The 26,312-nt window shown below is 45.9% G+C and overlaps 1 protein-coding gene and 1 pseudogene across 2 annotated transcripts; one reads left to right on the top strand and one right to left on the bottom strand.

Moving 5' to 3' along the window:
- Positions 1-15,044, top strand: LOC148810801 (ATPase MORC2-like). Its single transcript, XM_088908902.1, has 7 exons — positions 1-59; positions 6,508-6,705; positions 7,761-7,821; positions 8,687-8,822; positions 9,712-9,888; positions 10,985-11,078; positions 11,401-15,044. The coding sequence occupies exons 1-7, from the start codon at positions 39-41 to the stop codon at positions 11,734-11,736; spliced, it is 1,023 nt and encodes a 340-aa protein (XP_088765028.1). The 5' UTR covers positions 1-38; the 3' UTR covers positions 11,737-15,044.
- Positions 14,420-25,578, bottom strand: LOC148810800 (rab5 GDP/GTP exchange factor-like; annotated as a pseudogene). Its single transcript, XR_016086591.1, has 9 exons — positions 24,949-25,578; positions 23,318-23,482; positions 21,254-21,393; positions 20,822-20,973; positions 20,449-20,518; positions 19,775-19,910; positions 19,219-19,313; positions 18,027-18,282; positions 14,420-17,376 (listed from the first exon to the last, which is right to left on the bottom strand). The product of XR_016086591.1 is annotated as a rab5 GDP/GTP exchange factor-like (transcript).
- Between the last annotated feature and the right edge of the window lie 734 nt (positions 25,579-26,312).

The following is a 26,312-nucleotide window of genomic DNA, read 5'->3' as shown; positions in this document are numbered from 1 at the left end:
GGAGCTGCGTGGTGGGTTCATGCTGTGTTTCCTTGACGATGGGACTGGAATGGACCCCAGTGAGTACAAGCCTTGCTGTGGATTTAATCCTCTGTTTGTGTGTAAAACAGTTACCTGTCAGCATTCATAATGGATGTTAATTGTATGAAAATCTGCACATATACAAATATGTTCAAGTAAGTAGCTGCGTCAGCAAATAAACCTTTACTTGTTCCATATTCAAATATGTCATGGATATCCCAGTGACGCAGTTTTTAGTATTGATGCCTCATAGCACGTGGGTTTCCTCTGGGTGCTCCATTTTCCTCCCACAGTCCAAAGACATGCTGGTGGATTCATTGGATTCTGGGAGAATTGTCGCTTGGCATGAGTGTGTGTGAGTGTCCTGTGATGGACTGGCGACCTGTCCAGGGTGTGCCTTGTCTTGCACCCGCTGCTTGCTGGGATAGACTCCGGCTCCTCTCTGACCCTGTACTGGATAGATCGGTTAGAAAAGGGGGGGATAGGTGGAAACATGCCACATGCTCATTTCTCTTGTGAGGTTTGCCGCATTCGTTTTCGGTTGCAATGTTGTGTTTTGTCAGTTCATTGAAAGACTGAGTTGTCTTTATACATGTGACCCAGCGGTGAGTTACCGTTAAAAGAACCCGAAATTACTAGGGAGTTGTAACGGTATATACGGTGTTGTTGCCCTATTTACACCCTAAATACCCGCTATATAAATGCAATTATTGCTACTATCCATGCAGTCCTTCTCTCTGTTTGTAAATGTACCCAATTTCCCCAGCCTTTGTGATGCACAGGGTTTATTTTAGTTCAAAGGAATCCTGGGTCGTGGTTGTTTGCCTGTTGGCCACAGGGGGGCGCGTGTCTGCGGAGCAAGGGGGTGTGAGCAGAGTCGGGGAAGAGCGCAGTACACTCCCTCCACCACCACGCTGCCCTCCGCTGTCTGCGCCCTGAGCTCCGTCACTCTCCCACTCTTCTGCTTCACCGCAGGCGCCGAGCCGGTCACCTTCGTCTTCTTGGGCTGCGGCTCCTCCTCCTCGCTGTTCTCTGCCTGGGGGGGGGGGCTCTCTTGCGCTGGCTCCCTGCGGGCGTTGCCTGCTTTGCTGTGCTCTGTGCGGCGGAGGGAGAAGAGGGGAGAAGGGCTCATACAAGGCTCATACCTCTTTGCTCGGGAGCCGACAGCAGCTGGCCGTCAGCGGGAACGCTCCCCCTCTGCATGAGCAGGCTCGTACTCAGCTTGTACGCCGCAGTGTGTCAGAGCCGTCACAATCACCTACAACACATACTTCTTACACACCCAAGGAGCACTCAGTAAATCTGATGTGCTTTTGCGGTTTCGATTATCCAGAGCTGTTTTTGACATATTCGGTATTTTGTGTGTGACCCAGGGTGAATAGCGGCCTGTTATGCCAAATCCACTAGATGGCGCTACCTCTTAGCTGGCGGCTCCTGTCAGGTGAGTTCAGCGTTCTGCGCATGGGCAGTAGGGACTCAGAAGCAGTGAGTTACCGTTAAAAGACCCCGAAATTACTAGGGAGTTGTAACGGTAAATACGGTGTTGTTGCCCTATTTACCCCCTAAATGAGTATAAAGGGGCACTTCATAGGATTGAGACAAGAGTAGCGAGATGGATATTAGATTTTAACGGAGTACACTGAGGCGGTAGCCAGTTTTTAGACAACTACTCGGGCTGGGGATATCTGTTTATTGATTTGTAAGTAATGGGTTTCACATGCTCCTTGTATTTTCTGTTCCTTCGTTCTTTACAGAGATTTATGTTTAGCACCGTTTGTTAAGTGTACGCAATTGTAAGTATGATACTAATTATGGTCGTAATGTAGTTCTCAGGGAGGGCTGAGAGGTGACCCGCGCAGCCTGGGAGCGGCTTATTTCTGCCCGCGCTGCGTGGTGAGTTGTTTGAACTTCAACTGTGATGTAATTTATTTATTTTTTTGTTGTTCAGTGTAGATGCGTTTCTGTAATGGTCAGATGGAATGTAAAAAACTGTAAAACTAAACATGTTTTCTTTGTTTTCCCCTCTGCGTGAAAGAACCACTGCCGTATTGTGTGTATATAAAAATATTGTTATATGTCATTTCTTTTGTTATTTTATTTTTGTTTTTTAAACTAAGAACAGATCAGACCACATACTCACCTAGAAATAAAGAACCCCAAAATTATATTGGTGTCCTGTGCTGATTATTCTTTGCCAGGCTACACAATTTTGGTACCAGGAGTGGGGTTTCTGATAGTCTGGGGGTTCTGACTCTCACAGTAAAGCGGTGGTGCATAAAATACGGTAGTGGTGAAGACAGCTGTCCAAGGAGGCTGATAACGGACGGAGAAGGCCAGGTCCAGAGGTCCAGTGGCCAGTGTGCTGGGAACCAGACGACACCAACGGCCAGTGGAGGACGTCTTCTTGTCTCTTCAGACTCATCTGCTGAACTGTGGTATTCCAAGATTGATGTTTGCACAGAGACTGTGTTTGTGAACAGTTCCCAAAATGTCAGGTGATGACAGGGATGATGGTGCAGCAGTTGATGGTCGTGTAGTTACGGAGAATGGTAATGGTGACAACCTCCATGACTTGAGGTCTCAAGTAGAAGACCTAGTTAGAAAATATGACCAAGCCATGGCCACTATTGCTGCACTGGGTCCTGAACCAAAACGTTCATATGTGTATGTACCTAGAGAACGTAATGTACAGCCTTTTAGTGGTGATATAACTAAAGATGGTTGCTCCGTTGACGAGTTTATCGAAGAAGTTGAACGAGTAATCAGAGCCAGGGAACAGACTCCTGCTGAGCAGTATGACCTTGTGTTATCATTGTTGAAGGGTCCGGCCCTAGAAGAAGTACGTTTACGTATGGGTGGTGAATCTAGACAGGTCAGTGATATATTCAGTTACCTCAGACATGCTTTCAGGGAGAAGCGCAGTGTTTCCCAACTGTTGCAAGCCTTTTATGGCTGTAAGCAAAGGGAGGGGGAAGATCTTTGCAATTACTCTCATTCTCTCTCTCGCATGCTCGGCGCTGTGTTAAAGGTATCGCCTGATGTAGTGTCGGATGAGAAGCGAGCTATCCGAGATCAGTTCATAGAGGGGGTTAGGGATTTATCTCTATCGCCCAGGACGCTGCAACACTGCTGCTGATGCCCTCTCTAGGCAGCCATTTGCAGGGGAGCCTGAACCTGACCCTGATGATGTCGAATATGATGATTGTGTGGCTATCTGTAATGTTGTCAGCAGAGGCACACCCCTGGAGCCAGATTTGGTGGCAGCCGGTATGAAATGCTGCAAAATAAGACAGATCCGTGTTTTGGAAGCGGGAGTGGATTGTGATAACTTGAACAAGTCACAGAGTAACACCCAAACTTTCCCAGGGTATACAAAGAAGGAGCTCCGTCGGTTTCAAGATGCTGATCCCTCTCTCAGTGCTTTCCGGATGTTCTGGAATAAGTAGAGAAAACCAGGGAATAAGGAGAGATCAAAGTTGCCTAAATCTACCTTGTCTTTGTTGAAACAGTGGCACCGGGTGCGAGAGCTTGATGGGCTATTGTACAGGGTGATCGAAGATCCTCATGTTGGTGAATGTTTCCAACTCCTCCTGCCTGATTGTATGAAAGATCAAATATTGGAAAGTGTACATGACCAGATGGGTCATCAAGGAATTGAACGCACTCAGAATCTGTTGAGACAGAGATGCTTTTGGGTGGGCATGTATAATGATGTGGAACAGTGGGTCAAGAAGTGTCAATGGTGTATCCTGACCAAAATGCCACAGCCAAAAATCCAGGCACCCATCAAACCATTTATAGCTACTAGGCCTTTAGAGGTTGTCGCTGTCGACTACACGGTCCTCGAGCCAGCCTCTGATGGGCGGGAGAACGTGTTGGTAGTTACTGACGTGTTTACCAAGTTTACACAGGCTTTCCCGACTCGTGATCAGAAGGCAGACACTACAGCAAAAGTCCTCCTGAAAGAATGGTTTATGAAATTTGTATGCCCTGAAAGGTTGCATCGTGACCAGGGAAAAACCTTTGAGAGTCAGGTAGTTGCAGAGCTGTGTAAACTTTACGGAGTGAAGAAAACACGCACCAGTCCTTTCCATCCTCAAGGAAACCCACACTGTGAACGGTTCAACAGGACCCTACATGACCTTTTACGCACGTTGCCTCCTGAGAAGAAGCGCCGTTGGCCAGAACATCTGCCGGAGTTAGTCTATGCCTACAATGTGACACCTCACGCTAGTACGGGATATTCGCCTTACTTCCTTCTGTACGGAGTGCATCCTCACTTACCTGTTGATGCGTTACTGGGCCAGGAGGAGGTGCTGGATAAAAGACATGATTGGCTGGTGGTCCACCAGGAACGGTTGAACGAAGCACATGCCCGAGCTAAAGAGTACGCAGAACAAAAAGCTGCGGAAAGAGTTGCACTGCAAGAAGACAAAGTGTTCTTTCCCCCAGTCAGTGTAGGTCAGCTGGTTTATCTGAGACACAGACCGTTGGGCAGAAATAAGATACAGGATGCTTGGGGACCTACTGTGTATAGGGTGGTAGAGGTGCAGGGTACGACACACGCAGTGGAACCATTGGAAGGTGGTCCTATAAAGCGGGTACACAGGGTTAATTTAAGGCCATGTGTGGGCCCTGTCCCAGCCCCCAGGTGTGTTAGAAACCAGTCCCCCACAGGAACGTCTGTTAGTACCCTTTCAGAGTCTCCGCCAGAGTTTGTAGTGTTGGAGGAGGTTTCGCTTCCAAGATTAACTCGGGAGGTGTTCCCTGAGTCATTAGATGTTGCTAGTGATGAGGATCTCTGTGGTAGTGAATCAGAAGTGTTCTCTGAGCCTCTTAGGTTTGAACCTGCTCCTGAATCTACAGGTGCTGTGCAGGTTAGGACTGAGGCTGACACCGAGCCTTCTAGGGCTGAGCCTACTACCAGCTTCTCTCCTTGTGACCGTGTAGTAAATGTACCTACTCCTGTTCCACGCAGAAGTCGTAGGGCCAATGCTGGGGTGCACACTAATCCTTTTCATGAACCCAAGTCTGTCTGTAATGCGATCTCCTTAACTCCAGAAGTCTTTTCCCAGATGATGGCAAACTTAAGTGCTGTCCTTTTTAGGGAGGCAGTCAAGGGGGTGAAGGGTTGATAGGCACCGGGACGTTGACTATGCAGCAGGGAAGCCTGGCAAAGAATAATCAGCACAGGACACCAATATAATTTTGGGGTTCTTTATTTCTAGGTGAGTATGTGGTCTGATCTGTGCTCCTTGGGTGTGTAAGAAGTATGTGTTGTAGGTGATTGTGACGGCTCTGACACACTGCGGCGTACAAGCTGAGTACGAGCCTGCTCATGCAGAGGGGGAGCGTTCCCGCTGACGGCCAGCTGCTGTCGGCTCCCGAGCAAAGAGGTATGAGCCTTGAATGAGCCCTTCTCCCCTCTTCTCCCTCCGCCGCACAGAGCACAGCAAAGCAGGCAACGCCCGCAGGGAGCCAGCGCAAGAGAGGCCCCCCCCAGGCAGAGAACAGCGAGGAGGAGGAGGAGCCGCAGCCCAAGAAGACGAAGGTGACCGGCTCGGCACCTGCGGTGAATCAGAAGAGTGGGAGAGTGACGGAGCTCAGGGCGCAGACAGCGGAGGGCAGCGTGGTGGTGGAGGGAGTGTACTGCGCTCTTCCCCGACTCTGCTCACACCCCCTTGCTCCGCAGACACGCGCCCCCCTGTGGCCAACAGGCAAACAACCACGACCCAGGATTCCTTTGAACTAAAATAAACCCTGTGCATCACAAAGGCTGGGGAAATTGGGTACATTTACAAACAGAGAGAAGGACTGCATGGATAGTAGCAATAATTGCATTTATATAGCGATTTACATGTTTCCAGGAAACCCACTTTATCACCCACTGAAGTGCTGCACCTTCTTGGGTGATGCCTCTCGCCCTTTTTCAACACTATGCGGCAGATCAGGTAGAGATATGAGAACTCCCTTCTGTGGCATTAAGGGGGTGTTTTAAGACTAAAGACTAAATTAAGAACACAAGATGACAGACTTTGGGCAAAGGAGCCCAGTCGTTGTTTGGTTTTAACTGGACTTTTGCTTAGTTTTCACCTGTGTCTTTTGAGGTGTGTTTCACTGTTCATTCTGATGGATTTATGGAAATGGTTGAAAGCCAGAGTGAAATTTAGCTAGGACATCACGGGTAGCATCCCTGCTTTTAAGCACAGTGCCTCTGCATCTTTAATGACCAGCTCGTCGGGATGTCTGCTTAATATCTCATCTGAACGATGGACTTTCCTGCAGCGCGGTGTGCTTAACCAATGGAAATGTTAAAGGCGTCGCAGTTGGACCTTGAATAATGATAATATTATATCAACGTGGGGAAGGTGAGGGCCTGAGGTTTCTGCACATCCCTAAGCTCCCCTGTCTGTTCTGGTGGCGGGTGTTGTACTGGACTGCCCCTTCTCCGGAGTCACGTGCGATGTGCTGTCCTTGAATCTGCAGAGCGCTGGGAAGCAGATGCCTGGCTCCAGACGGAGGACACTCCCTCCTGCTGAGAGCACGGAGGAGGAGGAGGAGGAGGAAGAAGAGAAAAGGCCAAGCTCTGGCAAAAACAGGCTGGCGGCTGCAATTGCGCCCCAGGTGTTCAGAGCAGCGGCCGAGCCAAGCGCTCGGAGAGCCCAGAGCAGTGTGGTGGTGGAGGTACGCTGATCCCCCGACGGGGCGCGGTTCCGAAAAGCCCTCTAGGCGGTAGCCTCCTTCCCCCAGCACAGACAGGCGGCGGTGTCTGGTCTCAGTCGCTGCAGCAGAGCCTGGCGTGTGGCTCGTCCTGCAGCCCTCTCTCTGGCAGGCAAGGCCCGCAATTCTGCAGTTCTGTGGGTCTCAAGCTGACGTCATGCGATACTGGAAACGTGGACGCGCTATCGCAGTTTTTTAGCCAAGATTGGCAATGATGTCGGTAGCTAAAACATTTCTGTTACAGCTTGGTGCACCTGACACTTTCCGTGTCTAGAGGTGATGACATTTTATAGCTTTGCTTCGCAAATTTTCCTTTGTGATGATGACTCCTTATGATGAACCACTGCCTTTTGCCAAAATGATGTACTATACAGCAGTAAAAAAAACATAAAGCCAGAAAGAAAAGATCTAGTTGGCTGTGGCAATTGTTTTGGGGAGCAAAACATCCCAAATACTACACATCCGGCACTACACATGCATCCGGCGCCCTGATAAATTATCTAGATATGATAAAGGTTCTTGGTATTCATACATCTGAGTATCCAGATTGTGGTGTATTTAGATAAAGAATTTGATGAATTCTTTGTGCTGGTGAGAGAACGCCAGCTTTCGCTTTCTCTAGCACGCGGTGTCCTATCCGAGCTCTGAGCTCTTGGTTATTTAATTGAACCTGAAGTTTAAACTAATTGAAGCTTTTGATGCATTTCTGTTCTTGAACGTCGGAAGATGGTAAGAACAAAAACAAAAGTAACTTGAAACCTGTACCCATTTGGAGTGCATTTAAAGGCATTTTTTAGCCCTCCTCTCCTCGTAGTCGACAGGATCTGATGAACCAAATTATTACCTTCACTTAGGGTTCAGTTAAGCAGCTGGAGAGCTCATCTGGAGTGGAAACCTGGAGGCTCTGGGGCTACGGTGGGGAAAGATTTGCTCTGGCGTTTGAGACATCAGCTAGTGGTTTCATTTCCAGAGCCAGACCCTGCTGTGCTTAATGCCAGGCTTGTCTCTTGTGTTGGCAGATCACGGACAGCAATGAAGAGGAAGAAGAAGCAGGAGTGGATCTCAAGGCAGCAAAGAAAGGTGAGCAGCTCTAGAGAGCTGTAGGAATCCACAGGAGGAATGTTAAGACACTGCAGCCCAGCCAGTGGGAGAGCCTGGCCAGAGTGACTCAGACCAGTAAACCTTTGCTTTAACTGAACATTAGATAGTGTAACATGTTCTTGTACAGCATACTTTTAAATAGATTTAAAAGCCATGAATGGCAATGGAGCAGGTAAAGGGTGGGCAAATTGCTCATGGTGGGTCTTGTTTGTGTTTCAGATGCTTTAACAATTTTTTTTAATACTCGTACGTTTTAAAAAGTAAATTCTAAAATAATGCTAACCATGTAAAAAAATAATCTGTAAGATGCATACATAATAAAACAAGGTAAAAATAAATACTACATAGATTTAAAATTCAGGAATACCAATGGAGCCCTAATGACAATAATAAACTTTATTTTATATCACTCCCTTACAATTGGCTTGTCAAAGCGCTTTACAGAAAAACAATGAGAGGAAAAGCAGAATTACACAAGCTACAATGAGGGATTAGAATACAGCAAAGGGGCACACAGAGCCTAGTTAAATAAAAGCCCTTCTACATCAGTTGCTTACACGGGTGTTAGTTGCGTGTTGTATATGTATTTTTTGTCATAGCATATTTTGAGAAAAAAATGAAAAAAAAACATTCATGATTAAGCAGACATTTGGCAATAACAGACACCTCTTCTCATTTATTAGCCCACTGAGCTGAGGGTGTACTGTAATATAAGAATTCTGCCTCCACTGCGGCATCCTCGTTTGGACCGTGCGTGATTGTGCTCGCAGAGGTGAAGGGCGCGAGTCATTGCAGGGTCGCTCTTTCAGGCCGCCTACAGTGTCCCCTTTGTCTGCTGATAGAGGCTTACTAGTGGAAGTGAAGGTGAACAAGGAGTGGTTCACCGGCCGCGTCTCGTCTGTGCAAGCTGGCAAGCAGGGCGTTCTCTGGAAAGTGACGTTTGACTACGTGCCCACTGCCATCACCCCTCGTAGCAGGTGGTAAGTATCCTTTTCCCTTCGGGAAGGCTTTCCCGAGTTCCTTACAATATGGTTGGAGTAAACCAGCAGGTAGACGGATAACGGTGTCGGATTGCCATCTCCGATTTCAGGGATTTCTTCAAGGTTTTTCTGCAGAGCACTGGTTCACAGTAGGGGAAATGGTAAAAAATGACCTGTTCCGAGGTTAACCCTGAAATATTTGAACCCTGCTGCGGAACGTTTTGGAGGCCACGCACACAAAGCAATGCATTGTCACTTCACACAAATAGAAGCAGCAGGCAATGGTGTGGAGTTTATTCTCATGGCACACTTTCTTTGACCTTTTTGCACATTTGGGCAAGAGCTTCTTTGAATAATTGAATTCTTTCCATTTCTATAAAATAGTCATGCTGGTTACATTAATCAAGGTCTTTTTGACAAGGGTAATGTAAGCAACACAGTGCTTTCTGTAATATGTCCATAACAATTACTAATCCAGTTGGAAAGGTTTTAGAATAACCTGATATTCTAGTTTTCTGTGGTGTACAGATGAGCTGTACGTGAAAAGTGATTTAAACATGCTGCCATGTTGAGGCTAGATATGCAACCACGATCCTGAGGATAGGCAACGCTGATCTAGCTGATCCTGCTCGCCAGGCGTTGATCGGCAACCCTGAGCCTGCTCACTAGGAATTGTCTAAGGCAAGGTGCAATTGGTGGACAGACAATTTTCAATAAAACGGAACGTGTCTTGGCGGCAGCAACAGCACAACTGTCTTGAATGTACTTGAGCTGCCTGCCTTCCAAAGCGGGGTATGAAATAGCCAAAGAAAAGAAGTGGTTACCAGTCCTCCAGAGCCCAGGGATGTTGTCCGTGATGCTGCTGCCCTTCTCACGGTCTTGCTGGCAGGGTGCTGAAGGGCAGTGATGATGTGCGGCTGATGCGTCCTCCAACGCCCGAGTCCCAGAGTCCCAACACCTTGGAGGACATGGAGAAGGAGGAAGGAGCCCCCACCCGAATGGAGCCCGACACCACCCAGCCCACGGCCAGCCGGGAAGTCATCGAGAGCCTGGTTGTGATGATGAGGTAGGCCAGGGGCTGAGTAACGGGCTGCGGAGAGGGTATCCGACCGATCCCGGGGCTTCCGGACCTCTGTGGCATCCTCCCCTTTTCTAACCACTTTATCATCAGGGTCACAGGGCAGCTGGGGCCTATTTTGGCAGGCAGCAGGCAAAAGGTAGGGTACAGTCTGGACCCAGTCCATCGCAGGACACACACAGACACACACTCACACCAGGGCCAGTTGACCTACCAGTATGTCTCTGGACTGCGGGAGGAAAACCATGCAAACACTGGGAGAACATACAAACTCCACGCAGACAGCACTGTAGGAATTAAACCGGGGCAGCAATGCTAATGATAACCACGGAACAAGTAAAGGTTTATTCCATTCTTTACTTGTTCCATTGCAGCCTAAGCATGCTGTTGTAGCACCCTACTTGAAAGAATGATAACCATGCTGCCCCTTCAGCGGTTTTTTATTCCTTTTATCCCCATCCGATTTGGAAGTGCCAGTAGTAATTTCTGCACTGTGCAGGACCCATGAGGAAGGACACGCTTGTTCCTCTGACGCGCTCGTCCCTCGAGCGGGCCACCTTGTGGCACGAGGCACAGGGCCTTAAGGGAGAGGGCTAGTGCACATTGCCTCCCTGACTAACATCACCGCCGGCTTGCAGCTTCCCATCGCTGGAGGCGCTGATCCGCGGAGAGATTCTTCTCCGCCTCACCACGACGCCTGAATCGTCTGCACTCGGAGCATCTCTCTGTACCGGTTCAGCTGTGCAGGAGTGTCTGGCTCCCGTATATATAGAGATGTACAGGGCGATTGCAAAGTTAGTTCGCCTCTTCAAACACAGTTACCCTGCAGACTGTTCTGTGAAGCCTTGGTATTTCATACACCTACAAATGAGACCACTGGGGACTCGTGTTCTCAGGTAATCCACATTTTTTCAATGGACAAGTGAAAAGTGCTCTGATTATTCCAAGTTCGGAGAACCAAGTGTTTATGTACTTTTCCTTCAGTCTTCTCCATAGCATATTAATATCTTTCCTGTACTTTAAAGATTCTTATGGTTGCAGACACAATTCTGTAACATATTTCCCTTTGCCTTAATCCTTCCAGGATGTTGCTACGGTACTTTTTCCCTCCGGATTTCCAGATCCCTAAGGATGATGTCAACACCATGACTGCAGAGGAGCTGGTGGCTTTCCCAATGGTAGGGAGCACTCTGGGATTGAGCAGAGAGCCTGCTGACACGAGGCTGCCGTTAGATAACCATTCATCAACAGGGCATGGGGGGACGTCCAGGGTTCACCAGGGAACACTGGAAGACAGCATTGTTGGTTATATAATTGACTAGCGGTTATTACACCTTCTTACATATTCTAAATATGAAAACTCTAGAAAGTTGAATTTAACACATAAATATTTGTGTTTGTGAGGAAATTGTAAGCATAAGTTAGATATTATATCTTAATACGCGACGGTCTCGGGTGGGGCAGCTGGGCTGACGCCTGCGCCGTGCCCTGCCTCCACAGAAGGAGTATTTCCAGCAGTACGAGCTGGGGCTGCAGACGCTGTGCAATTCCTACCAGAGCCACGCAGACGCGCGGGCCCGGGCCGTGGTGGAGAAGAGCAACAGCGCCGAAGCCAGGCTCCGCGAGACGGAGGAGAAGCTGCAGAAACTGCGCACCAACATCGTGGCTCTGCTGCAGAAAGTGCAGGAGGTGAGAGCAGCGCTGCAGCCAGGGCTGGGCTCCCACGCGCTGTTCACTCGCTGCCTGGACACGGGACAGCTCGTAAGAATTATCAGGCCACTGCTGGGAAAGTGGCACCCACTGTATCCAAGGTTTAGACCTATTCAGTTGGCGTGAAGCACCTTGGATATATCTTTCAGGCTGTCCAGCTGAATTACCTTGCTGGGGCAAATGCTACTGCTTTTAAAGTAAATAATAGTTTTATTTTCTTTGTTCATCGAATGTTGTTAGCAAGCACACGTTTCTGAAATCCCTAAAGGGTATTTTCTCCCTTTACGAGACGCACCAGACTGTACTCTTGACTGTCAGATCCGATACTTTTGTTTGGAAGTGACTCTTTTCACTTCACATTACGAATTCAAATGTAGATTTTCAGCAGTTCCGCTATAATTTTTGGCTGCATTGTGCCGAATAGCAGGCACCACAGCTTTGGCTTAATTTAATCCTCTACCTTGCGGGACATCGATATCAACACGGATGATGAGCTGGACGCCTACATTGAAGATCTGCTTACTAAGGGAGATTAAGAGACGCCTACTTCTTACGTCAGCCAAAGGGACTGATCACAGACAGCATAGCTGGCTTGGGCCCGTTCACCCTGTTCCACTTCCTGGAGTCGTCTGTTCTTCTCTTACATTGTTCTGCATTCCTAGAGACCAAGGCGTTTGTGGGCAGTGGCACTGGAGGGTCCAGGAGAAGGGGGCATCGCAGTGGTGGGTCAGTGGCTGGTTGCAGCAGCACTTTGGAAGCAAAGGAGCAGAAAGACTGCTTTTTTTTTTGCAGAAGCTCTCTCCTGCAGGGAACAGGGCTGGCACCACCCTCCCTGTGTGGGCAGTGCTCACCAACCCACCCCGAGCCTGAAAGCGAATCTGCTTTCGCTAATCTGTGGCTAAGCGGGGATGGAGGAATAACGCTAAATGGCATTAATTGTACCAAGGTAACAAAAACTACACTGCATTCAACTTTTAAGGACAGCCAATTGAAAGGGCAGAGGAGGCTGGAGGATGCTGTTTGGTTGTGGACCAAACTAGCCTACGGAGATTGAGCTGAGCTGGGAGAACCGTCTTCTGCTTCCAAAGAAACTAAGATACCTTGCCTGGATGGCTGTGGTGTTCTCCTGGACCCAGGGAAAATGTGACTTTTACAGCTGAGCTCCAGTCTGTTAACATATTTCTGTTGGACGACTGTTTATGAAAAGCGCATCACCTTCCCCACGGTTTTTAAATTCCTAATTTTTAGTTATCACAGTTCAAAATTTCTACATTTTACCTAAAATAACGTAAGCTTTCTTTGGACTGTTTGTTGTTGTCTGTGACAACTTCACGTCAGGTCTTGCTCAGACTAAAGCTAAACCAGTAATGACCATTGTCAGAAAGTCACTATCGCACTCCCATTGTTGCATCTGCTGTTAAAAAAACAGATTTTCAAAGTAAGGTAAGACTGCTTTGTATATACCACAGGGTTTTTAAATAGCCATACAAAAACAGAGCAGGTAATAACTGCGAACTAATCATTCTGGATTTTTTCCAACTGTAGCTGATTTCAAGGATGTTAGCCATCATAGTCTACTGTGATGATGTGCATAAGATAACAGGGTTTCTTTGAGGCTGTCGTCTTGTGAAATACCATCTGTACTCTGATTTTTATTCTTGATGCAGTCACCTGTTCTCCAAATTAAATCCAAACTTTTAACTAAATGCAGGGTGCAATTTCCCGCTGGTTTTTTGACTGCTGTTTTCCGTTTGTCAGAAGCTTTTACTCCTCACTGCGGAAAGCAGCCTTCGATCTAGATGGGGAAATGTCTGTGAACAGGTGGATTGAAGTCTGGGTTTAATACAGGAAACTTCTACACAGTTTTGTGCTATAAATCCACTTGCAGATGAAAGGATCATTGTTAGTTTCCCAGCTTTAAATTATAGTTTTTCTAGCTACGTTTGAGCCCAGCAGGATCAGATTTTGCTCTTTTGGGGTCTGTTAAAGGCACAAGAAATAGTGCCACAATTGTTCCCTTAACAAGATTAGAGCATGTATATGAATAGGTCAGGAAATAATACTATCTGTAAAGTGTAAACTGTATAACTAGTGTTAACAGTCCATCTTTGTTGTTGCCTGTTCTCAGTTTTGATTACAGCCTGTTAACCGTTGTAATCCAGCCTGATTGACCCATATACGTTTCTTGGGTTCTGTGATTTGCAGCCTGAACAGTCTGCCTGCTGGGATCTGTTAACTGTCCATGTTCATGTTGAGAGGACAGTTCAACACCTTCAAAAGAAATACAGTTTATCAACCAAAAGTGTGGGCTACCTCCACAGGGATGCCCTCAAGCCAAAGTGTTTACTGGATTATCAGTATAATGTTTTTATTTCAGTCCAATCTGATTAATACACCAAATTCCAACTCATGGTTGTGTTCAACACATTGAAGGAGGATCATTTCAATTTCAGATTACCCAGAAACAGGCTAATGTGCGTACAGTTCAGTATACAATTTTTTCTGATCCTCTGCCTTCTCTGAAACAACAGGTTTTGGTTTTTTTAGAATTATTTTAACAATGTTAAAGAAGAAATAAGTGGTTTATTAAAAATGGTGGATTGATTTTTTTGAGATACTGTGATGGACAGATTATTGGAAACACTGAGCTGTAAAAGTTAAAACCCTAAACCTAAAAACTCTAAGGAGGGAGAATCAGTTTCATGTGTGATTTCTTAGTGTTTCAGTATAACAGCTCACCTGGCTTCACTTTTAAAAATTAAATATGTTCATTGTTTTATGATTTTCCTTAAAAAGACAACTCTGTACATTCTGAGAAGACATTTTATTGGATAAAAATAGGCTTTAGTTTTTATGAGAAAGGAAAGGTGACTGCCAGAGCACCAGAGGTATTTTAGACAGCTTCAGGGTTGGCAGGAACCTGTTTCTGTTTTACAAGTGATTATGCATCTTACAAATCTTAATTACAGCTCTGAAAACAAAAGCAGAGGGCATGTGTCCTGCGCAAGGTAGTCTTTACATTTTCAGTAATTCTGTTTCTGGATATGAAATGCACATGGAAAACTACTGTAGAAGGAACAGAAAGGAGCTTCTATCCATGTGCAAACATGTTCCAGACATGGAATGTACTGAAGTTGAGAACATAACTCAATTTAGAATGATTATTAAAGGGATGACAACAAAAAAACATTTAACAACATAAAATAAATATGGTGAAACAGTTCAAATGTGCATGAAAAAAAGTTCAGAGGCACAGGTATTTCTATTATTTGATGCAAGCATTTTAAAGTATAGGGTGACAATTCCAAAAGACACGGCACGAGAGAATAAGAATTTATTGTTAATACACATTCATATCGGTTCTTCATGTGCTTTATTCAAAACTTCATGTCACCAGTAAACATCACAAGCACTACGCAGACTGCTTGTACACAACACAAGGACTTGTGCTAGTGGCTTTGTTTACTGAACACAATCATTGTGAACCCACTTCACCCACCCCCCACTCCCCCAGAAAGTTCCACGAGTATCTTCCGTATACCTCCTCATTTTTTAGCCCTGCTGAAACTGCACACAGCAGCCTGCGGCAGCTGGAGATTAATTCAGAAAGCACTAGTATGCTTACACTGTAACTTGTTCCAAAATACAAGTAGTTGGTTAATAGTTATTTGTTCTTGTACCACTATGGTTACAAGGGTTGTGATGCACTGCTTTCCTTTCTAGATTTCATAGTTGCTAGAGTCCCAGCTGCCTGAAGTTATGTTTTCAGGCAGTGCTGCCAAGCACTCTATCGTCATGAATTTGGGTTGAGATAGTGGCTGTTTTCACGAGAACATTACATTTATTCCAGAGGCTCTTGAGGCCCTGGAGACTGGGACCCATAGGTGGGGTAGGCGATTGTCCTCTGATCGCTTACCAAATTGTTATAAAATAATCATTTTCCCACCCACGGTCGGGCCTGTTAAGTTACATAACTTGAGTACATACGTGGGATAAAGTTAAGGAACACCAATAACACAGAGCTTACACTCAGAGACAGACTTTAACAGGACATCACAGTCTAATACCAATACCAGCTTCATAAGAAAAGGCACCGAGGTGGAAGGTCCCGACTTCATTATTTATACGCAAAGGCGCTTGAGGAAAGACAAAAAAAATCAGAAATGTCAAACTTTCTCTAGTCCACTACAAACAAAATAATTTAGACATGTTCTTCTATTGAGCACCCTGATTCATTTTAAAAAGTACAAGAAAGAGGCTGCTGAAATGAGACTAGCAGAATTGATGACCTGTTCCTTAAATTACAGACCTGTCTCTTAGTTTTACTTGAGTGCTGTAATACTTGCATTCCACCACAAGAGGGAAGCATTGGTTATTTTTGGTTACAATCAAATAACAGTTCTTGAATACTGCACTTCAAACTCAGGTTAAAGCTCTGCGTTGTATAAATATGGCACTTCACTACACGTATCAGACTGCTGTTGAAAGAGGGTTTTTTTCTACACCCACTCCCCTTGTCTCTATAACTCCAAAAGATCTAGAATCGTCGCACCAGTACAATTACCTGGGTTTACAAAGCAAACCCTTTTTTTCCCCAGAGCATGTTTTACTTCCCCTCTGCCCTGGGAATGAAGCAATTCTGATTATTTAAAGGCCGGTTTAGGTTAAGCAGCCAAAAGACTCCTGTGCTTCACAGTCGACAAACAAAAACAATAAATATGTGGCTAAGATCACGTAGGATTCAACTGACGATAATTCAGAGAAAAAGGAAAAAAGGTGCAAAGATGTAGGTACCTGAGTAGTAACCACTCTTAAGTATTGTTTAAGACTTCCAGCGCTTAAATATTCATAACTAAGTAGGAAACAAAATACTCATCTTTATTGGTGTGTCACAGAGAAAGCAAGCAGGCAGGTACAACTGTAGAATGAACTACTGGTACCTCACAGCTGACACTTTCCTAACTAAAACATGTTCAACGTGCAGTAAATGCAGCCTCTGAGAAAACAAATTTGTCAATGAGACCTCTCTGAGTTTACTGAACAGTGCTACCCTAGTGTAGCAGGACCCCTCAGGCCTGCTTCAGAGTGCCTGCCCGATCCAAAAAGCATCCCCCTGCGCTGGCCCTTCACGAGGAAAACCTATTGAGTTACCCTGCACCCTGGTATAGCTGTGTTCTTGGCAATGGACTGAAGATAAAACACTGGTGTTTGCAAAAGTCCCAGCTGAAGGGCTGGTCGCCAAAACCTAACACTTCGAGACAGAAGCCAGAAATCAAACCGTGTTACTTGGTTTCCTGTTTTCCACAGAACTGTTACAATAAGGTCTCAAACACCAAAGCCTTGAACTTCAGCCCAGTAATTTGTAAACCCATTTTACCAAAAGTAATACCTGGGGTTGAAGTTTCAGAAGCGAACATCCAGACGCCCAGGCAGGCCACGCCCCTGAAGCTAGCTCTGACTCGGGGGCTCTGTGCATGTGAAGTTCAGGGGGACCTTGGCCTGGATTTCCTCCACCTGCGTCTGCACTGCCTGCACCCACCGCGCCAGGTCTGCCTGCAGGGCCTGCGCCCCCTCCGCCAGCTGCTCCTGCCGGCTCGCCACCTCCGCCAGGAGCTGCCGGTTCTTCCTGGCCCTCCGAAGCCCCTCGCAATCCGTCTCCGCGTCCCGCGGGGCCGCGCGCTTGCCCTGCATGTACCCCTCGAACTCCTCGGCGCTCAGGTTCAGGGCCGGGCCGTCCAGCTTCTCGATGAAGGCCACAGCGCAGCACTGCCGGGAGAGCAGAGACCTGGCTTCAGTTTTAAACAGTTTCTGGGTGAACAGACAGGACGCGACATAGACATATGATACACAAGATGATAAAAGGAACGTCAAATGGTTAATTTTTACAGGACTTGCTTACAGTACACATGTGGTTCATTAATTTTTAGTTTCTTCTTGCATATACAGTCTCGTGAAAAGCATTCACCCCTTCCTGCATTTTCTTCCTATGGAATATTGACAGTGCTTCATGTGGGTCCTAATGATGTATACAGACAGTCTGAGTGAACAAATAACACCAACATTTGGTACTTGTTTCATTAATTTCAGGAACAGTCATCCAACTTCTAGTGTCCCTGTGTGTAAAAGTCCCCCCTAGTTCAATCAATTCAACTAAAAGGCATAACTAAGGCGGTCTGTGTGAATACTTGATTAAGTAACCGGGGCTTATTTGCATCAGCCCTGCTCGGTGTAAAAGAAACTCAGCTGTTCATCATCGTCATCGTCACCAGTGAAGCCCCACCCATACAGACCCTCAGAGCCACGCCACGCCCCGTTCAAAAGAGATTCCTGAAGGTCGTCGCGGGAGTGCGCCAGTCTGGGGACGCTCTGGGGAAGCTCTGGGCCGCAGAGGCCCGCGGTCCCGCAGCTGGACTCACCAGGTTGGTGAAATAGTAGCCGGACGCCCCGGCCATGAGGCTGTGCGGCAGGCCGAAGCGGGTGATGTACTGCGTGTTGGAGTGCAGCCGGGGCGGGCTGGCCTTCAGCACCACCAGGATCATGCCGGACAGAAGTCGTCGGCGCTCGCCGGCTCCGAGCTTCTGGAGGCCAGCACCCGGAAGACACTCTGGTTGCACTTGGAGACGCAGGCCAGCTTGTCCTGCGGCGCTCGCCGGGCGTCCATCTCGATTATCGCTGCCGAGAGCAGGGGGCGAAATGCCTTCATCGTACGGCCACTGGGGTTCGGGAAGTTTCAGAATCTCTCTTCATCCACTAATGTTCTAATCGCTGCTTCCAATTCCGAGTCACAGGAGGAGCTGGAGTCTATTCCAGCAAGGAACAGGCACAGGGCAAGATACAGCCTGGACCGGACACGCACATACTCACAACTGGGCCAGCATTCCCAGAAGCCCGTTAACCTGCCAGTATGTCTTTGGACTGTGGAAGGAAACTGGAGCACCCAGAGGAAACCTAAGAGAGCATGGGCAGGCACTCCACACAGACAGCACCCCAGGCCTGTAATTGAACCCAGGGCCCCAGCATTGTGACGCAGCAATGCTGACCATTGGTAGAGTATAAGAGTGGCTAACTAGCTACAGCCCCATGTAGGACAGTGACAGCTACTCAAAGTGTTGACAAGACAGGTGATCCTGGTGTTCAGGACTATTACACATTCAAGGCATAGATACATTTGAAGGCGTTCCAGGAAGTGAGTTTAATCAGAACTCTTGAGCACAGATCGCTTATGTGCTCAATGAAAAGTCATGCTCAGTGGCCTGGCCAGACATGATGCCCTGATCCTGTCTGACACTGGTAGAGAGCCACTGGGGTCACTGGGTTCCATGAATGTGCAGGCCTTCAAGTGGTCGTCTATCAAAGACTATTATACAAAGCTGTCTGGTTTTGTGTGCACTTTACCCTGTTGTTCTGTAAAAATAAATTCAAAATAGCACAATGGAACGTACCAGCTGAACAAAATAATTAAAAAAGCCTAAGATATCGAACGGAGATGGTGAGGACAGAACAGCATAAGGCATAGCATCTACATACATTTCAGTGCACAACAACAGAGCCATATTCTGTTATTAATCAGTGAGAAATTAAAAGTTACCTTCTTAAAAAAAAACTCACCTGTGATGGCAGGCAGGAGGGCGTCACTGTTGACCTCTAACCTCTCCTCTTTAATGGGAACATGAAGCATCTGAGGGGTCACCCAGCTGAGAGATCTGTGGAAATAGCAGTGGCAAAGATCAGCTTAGTAACTAGTTAGGCAGTGTAGATGTAATAGTAAAAGGCTGCTTCAGACATTCCTAAACCTAATACAGAAGGAAAGACCTCTGTCCAATTATAGTCCACTTCATTAGAAAAACTCATGTGGTGATTTTCTGGACTCTGGGCCTAACCTTCAGTGGTTTAGCAGGTATGCAATCTGAGATACAAATTTTGTTTTAACCCACATGGCTTAAGGAATGATATCTTGCCTTCCTACACCCTGTAAGCCTGAATGAGATTTTGACTTTAAGGAATAATTTCAGCCTATTTGTGTAAATTTCCTCCAGAGGATTAGCTGTCCGCTTGGTGATGTATTCTGGGATTTTCAGCATCTGTTATGAACAACAGCCTATAAAAGGATGACTGTTACTGAGCTGTACTCAGCGGGCTTCCAGGTCTGTGGTCCGAGTCTCACCGGATCCTCCTCTGCAGAGCCAGGTCTTTCTGCTCATCGTCAGAGCTGTCGTGGCAGAACACCCACTTGTGCAGACGCGTCATGATCAGCTTTTCAATGTGCTCCATCATCTGCACCGTCTGCTCCTCGGAGAGGCCTGCAGGACAGAGGGGGGGCAGCAGCTCGAGCCCGAGGGAATCCCACACCCTTCCTCCAGCTCACTGCATGTGCACAACCAAGCCACAGCCAAGCGCTCTTTCAGGCGTGCAACAGGCATTCCTCTCACACGTATCGGTTCTGTGCTCCACAGAACCTTTGGGTTCAATCGGTCAGTCTCTCTCTATGGGTACAGGCAACACGGCAGACTAGAACAGCACGAAAAAGACTTCTATCCCTTTCTTGACCAGAACAAATCCCAGATCTCAACTGTACCGAAAACTGTGTAACAAACTGTTTCAGCAAAGGTCTGGATCCAACACATCCAGCCCAATTTGCTGCAAAATCTGGCCCTTGTGTCACTACGCTACTGACAATCAACCAAACAAGACAGTTTATACATAAGGCCATTCAGTCCCGTCAGACACACAGCACATGAGACCATTCAGTTGTTCTTTAGTTAAATAATGGGGGCCAACCATAAGATACACAAGTTCATACAAAATTGTATTATACACCTCCAACTGCTTTTTACTCACTGCTGAAGTGTCCGGCGATACTCTGATAAAAATCCTGCACCAGATCCCACTGTTTCTGTACCAGCAGATCCTACAAAGAGACAGACGGGGGATCAGCCAATGCCAAGTTCTTCCAGGTTCTAAGCTCTTCATCTCAGTGACACTAGAAAGAGGTCTGCTGCCTCACCTTCTCAGAGAAGCAGTGTGAGAGGGCACTGGACAAAGCGTTAGCAGACCTGGGGCACAGTGGGCTAGAGGAGGAAGGAGAGAGTGGGGAGGGTGAGAGGTGGCAGGAGACAGGCTGTGAGTGACAGGCAGTCTGGGAGCAGAAATACAGATGGGAGACTGGCAGAGACGTGGACAGAGACAGGTAGTCGGTGAGAGGGGCTATTACATGGTAGGCCTCCATGGTGTTGACAAAGGCCGTGCAGCGCGACTACAGGCTCTGGGAGAACGGCTTGCACAGCAGCTTGAGGAAATTAGTAAAGTCTCCAGGCTGGAGGCTCTGAAACGCCTTTAGGGCAGCAGACTGGCTCTCTGTGGACTCTGGGGACAGAGAGGAGACAGATATTAGTAAAACCAAAAACCCTGCAAGGGGATGAAGGAGCTTGACTGGTAAAGCCCAGGCTCAGAGAGCCGCCCATTGATAAAAACAGAACAGCACAACTGACACTCACTTCAGAGCCAAACTAGATTTCACAGGAAATCTGTGAAACAAACACTGTCCTTAGTTTACTAGTCAGGTGATGGGTGAATTTAAAAGCCTGTGGCTCATTTTGAGAAAATGACGCCTTTGTGTTTTGAGCTATGTAGAGGACCATCTCACCGTTGGGTTTCTTCGGAGAGGAAGAAGGGCCCCAGAAAAGCCTCTTCATGGTGTTGACTCGTCGCCCCTTTTCTGTGCTCTTCTTCTCCTCGAACTTGGAGAAGGTGATGGCTGAGCCCCCTTCCACACCGGGGCTAGGGCTGTGGACACAAAACAGCAACCCCACACACGCTTAGCCATCGCAGAGCGAAGATCTACACACCCCAGGGCACACCGGCCACGGGAAGTCAGAAAGCAACGAGCGCATCCTGTAAAGTACTGGCAAGATCTAGGCAGGAAACTAATTCAGGGCAAACCAAACCAGCAAAATAAGTATCGGAGAACAAGAAGAAAGGGTGGAAGGTATTTGGAACAGAGAACCTAGCCATATACATGAAACAGATTCCCTGGGATCTTTTAAAAAAGGGTTGAATGAGATGATGTTCAATGCTGTACTAGCAACCAAACAAATGATGAGCCCAATGGTCTCTTTTCACTTGTCACCTTGTACCAAAAGCACATGCTTTCTTCAAATGTACACAGGCTGCGCACTGAAGCTCACATGTACACACAATCAATTAGTGCACACGTGAACCCCAATCTCTCTAATGCACAAGAGATAAATACACTCCTTATAAGAACACGGCACTGGAGGGATACAGAATTATGTCATCTTTCTCCAATACAGGGTTGAGGGGGAGCCGGAGCCTATCCTGTCAAGCAACAAATGCAAGTCAGGTCGCCAGTCCACCACACAGACACAAACACGCACTCACACCAGGGCCCGTTTTCCCAGAAGCCTAGCAGCTTGTCCTAGCAGCAGGTCTTTGGACTGTGGGAGGAAACCGGAGCAGCTGGAGGAAACCCACAAGAACGCAGGCAGGGCAAACTCCACAAAGAAACTCTCCTTGAATCGAACCCAGGGCCCCAGCTCTGCGAGGCAGCAACGCTGACCACTGCACCACCCTGCCGTCCAAACGTACATTCAAGATATATACAAGCTAACAGACGTGCTTGAAAAACACTTGAAAAGGTCAACACAAAAATCTTGTTCTGGGGATAAGTAGGGTCAACACAGGTGGAAAATTAGGAGAGGACAAGTAAGAACTGCTTACACATAAATGTAGCTTATCGCAAAAAAAATATCCCTGTGTTCTCTCCTGTGCCTTAGGTGTTTCCATATCATTTAGAAATGAAAATGTAAGCCAGTGTGGCAAAGTACATGATCACATTTAAACCCAGAGCTGCTGTACTGGTTTCATGGCTCCATGAAACTGATAAAAAATTGCAAAGGTAGCTGCATGCTCTCATCTGGAGGATTTCAGCGTACAAACGCGTACATTTCTTTACTAAAAACCTAGAGGGGAGCAGGGATAATATCAAATATCCAAGACCGTCCAGCTATATATGGGAGAGGCCGTAATAAATATATCTTAACGATGACCCACGTAATAGTTCACTGGACTGAATAATTCAACTATTCTCTATTTCTTCATGCTGTACTAAGAACGGGATCAGCTGGTCTCCAACCTTGTTCCACAGGTTTTTTTGCTGCACTTGAGTGTGCAGCTGGGGATGGTGCCGAGACTGTACCATACCAGTAATACTCAACTTAGTACGCAGCTCTGTAACAAATCTACAAGTTCACTGCGATTGACCTATTTTTCTTTTTTTTTTAAGTGAATGTGAGATGCAATTCCATAGGAAACACTTAAGCTCGGTATTTAACCAACATTTGTACATTCAAAACAATCGCCAAGCCCTGAAGAATGAACAGATCCCACCAAATACCATCTGCACAATTCAGTTAGTCCACATCGTGTGCACATATTGTGCCAAGAATTTGGGAGCAGCTGCAGGTGGTCAACAGCATCACAGCTGAAGAAAAGCAGCATTTTTTTTGATCACGAGCTTTAGAATGTTTTCACAAGAACACAGAAACATGCAAGAAGGACGGTGATACACCACTGAAAGCTTCCTGAAAACGACTCTTTTTGAGTCGTGCGACGCAGTTATTAAAGGCAGGGCTCGGGGACACGGCCCCGGGACGTGTACTCAGGCAGTGCGGTCCGCCGTGGGCCCTACCTGCTGTGCTGCCTGCAGGCCTGCGCCCTGCGAGACCTCTCTCGCCAGCACTTGGAGCAGCAGCCCTGCCACGCGGGGTTGCCATAGTAACCACAGCCATCTTTGCACAGCAGCTCCGACTGGTCCACGTGAATTCCCCTGGGTTCCGCCCACATTCCTCCTGGCCTGGAAACAGGGGTCACGGCTTGTTAATGTCACAGCGAACTGTAGTTTCACAAGTGGCAAGCTTTGTCCTCAGATAAATAAACTGAATTGAATCAAAACTAAAATCCAGAACAAAAACACCAGGTTATGGGTTAAGTAACACATGGGAAGCTTAAATGTTGAGCGTACAGTGTACTATAAGTAGGGCAATACCTAGAGCATTCCTGCGTCACGGGACAGCCTGAAGTCATGCCTTGCTCGCTAGATGCCTCAGATTTACAGGAAGAGAGGACAAGAAATGTAACAATACTCATATAAGGAATCTTTGTAAACCCCATCTTATCCCTTCTGGTTTATCTTTTTGGAATGCAATATTTCAAAATATAAACTGGAAGTTAGTTTGGACAACTCCTGATAGATATTGGGATATTTATTTGATAGGTATTACAAATAAAGTTAGAGATATCGTTTAAAATTGTTCATAAGTTTTATTCAGTTAAATTAGTGCTCTCTAAATTTAAACCTGAGCAGGATGATCTGTGTGTTTTTTGTCGGGCTGAAAGGGAATCTTTTGTGCACTTATTTGTAAGGTGTGTGTTTGTGAAGTTGTTTTGGACGGACTTCCAGAGTTTTGTTTGCAGGCAGTTAAAGGTGTTTTTTAGATTTAAGGATTTTGATAGTTTATTGTACTGTTTAATAGAAAATTTGGAAAAAGAGCATTTATTTATAGTCAATTTATTAGTCATTTCACATCCATAAATCAAAATGGTCTAATAATCCCCTTTTTAGTACTTTTGAGGTGGAGCTGAAACACTATTTAAATTCTATACAAAATTTGAGAAATAATAAAGCAAGGAAAACATATGATATATGTAAAAAATACAATTTGATCACACAATTTACTTCATTACCTCTGGCGGTTGAATGTTTTTTTTTCTGTTTGGGTTTTTTTCTATTGTACCTGTTTTTGATCCTCTGGTTGTACTTGTATTTGTAAATTCTTTATAAGTTTAATAAAAAAAATTATGAAAAAATATTTATTACAGGAAAAGCGATGAGTTTTAGAAAAAAAAAAACTAAAGCGACTCAAACTCCACCTTGGTGTAGGCCTACTTGCCAATAAATCCCGGATTCGTTTAATCACCAGATTCTAGCAGGTTAAAGATGAACGTCACTCTCTTACAAGTACTTTGAATTTCACAAATTAACCTGCTGCGTCATATTTTTCATAAATCAGTGAAGGAAAGCTGCCCGCACTGATCTCTGAACGCCTTTCCTCCGCACATCAGTGTTGATAAGGGTTTCATCTCTGGATAGTGGCAGCACTCTGGAAACGTGTCAGCAATGCAATTTTCTTAATGCAATAAAAGTCATCAACGAACAAAGACAGCAACGCGTATAATCGTTACTTCAACGAAAATTCCTAAAAGTTCGAAAATCGAAGATATAAAATACTCTTCAAAAAATATATTTTCGTTGTAAATTACCTGCACAAAGCTGAAGCTAAGATTACACCAATCGCCGCCCGTATGCGATCTCGTTGTAGGAGACGAGTTATATACTAGACTAGTTATCTTTATTTAAGTTTTCCATATTTAACTAGTTTTCAAATAGGCTTTATATCCGCCGCCCTAGGCACCGAAAGTGAGTGATGCCCTGTTGTTGTACAATCATTTTTAATAACTTAGAAAATAAAATCGATCAAACCCAGACATTTTCTCCCCCGGATCTCAAATGCAAATTAAAGAGAAAAACAGCCTGTTTTTTCTTGGAGTTTTTTTTTGCTAGATGCATGTCGTCTTTTTTTCCGGCGTTTTACTGCTATCAGCCCAGACAACTTTTGCTTGTTTCCCGGAGTTTCCGCAAATGCCGGTGCGTGATGTCTTGATGTTTACAGAGGCTGTCAGATCCGATTTCCCACCCCACTGTCCCAAACACAGCAAAAAGAGGGTTGAAGGGCAACTCATCGGGCTGGACGGCAGCAGTGCCTACACTTTACTGCAACACCGGTGTATGAACGAAGCTGACAGATAAATCAAGTTCGAGATAAAGTACGATTCACCCTCTTCTGTCTCTTGGTGCTTCGTCCGTAACCCGGAAATGCTACACTAAGCGTCACGAATGATCCGGAAGTGTATGCAAATAGCCGAATTTCAATCAAAGTAGAAGACTTTCAGCTGCCACAGTAGCATATGAGGAGTATAGCAACATTAAGCGAAGTGACAAGCAGCTGAAACACCTGCTTTGTTATTTCTTCATGGTTAACTGTAATTCCTTGAACATTCAGCTAAAATTTGAGAGGGTCCTTTTTTCATTTTAAATCGCCTCCACTAATCTCCACGTTTGACAAATCTAAGATGATTCATTTTTTATGAATTTTACAGCACCTTTCTTCCATTTATACTACTGTAAAAATTGTCATCGCTATATTTTTCCTAGAAATGTTTTTTTTTTCTGTTCAGTGAAAAGGGTTTTAAGATGCAAGCTTTTAAAGGAGCTGTATCTGAAATGTGTTATTAAATCAAATTATTATATTTAAATTCAATCGTTTTTTTAAACTATAACCAGGGACAAAAACTTTTTTTGCACCACCAAAAGTGGTGAGACATACAATGTTAAGACAGTCAGCCAATAGCAAATCACCCTTCTTCATTCCCTTTTAAGTCTTTATTAATATTTTTGGTCTGGGTGGATCACCTCTAGAAAAACTGCAGTGCAGAATTGGATGGGGAAAATTTGTGCCTCTCCACAGGTGGATGGAATCTATTGCACAGACCCTCAGCTAATAGTAAATCACCTTGTTTTTGGCAGCTAGGTGTCTCTGTCAAAACTGCTGGGGTTTATAGAGCAC

This window comes from Atractosteus spatula (genome assembly GCF_055471065.1).
Source record: "Atractosteus spatula isolate fAtrSpa1 chromosome 17 unlocalized genomic scaffold, fAtrSpa1.hap1 SUPER_17_unloc_5, whole genome shotgun sequence".
Classification (NCBI taxonomy): Eukaryota; Metazoa; Chordata; class Actinopteri; order Semionotiformes; family Lepisosteidae; genus Atractosteus; species Atractosteus spatula.
Note: the sequence above shows the minus strand (reverse complement) of the source record. Positions and strands in the feature narration are given on the sequence as shown.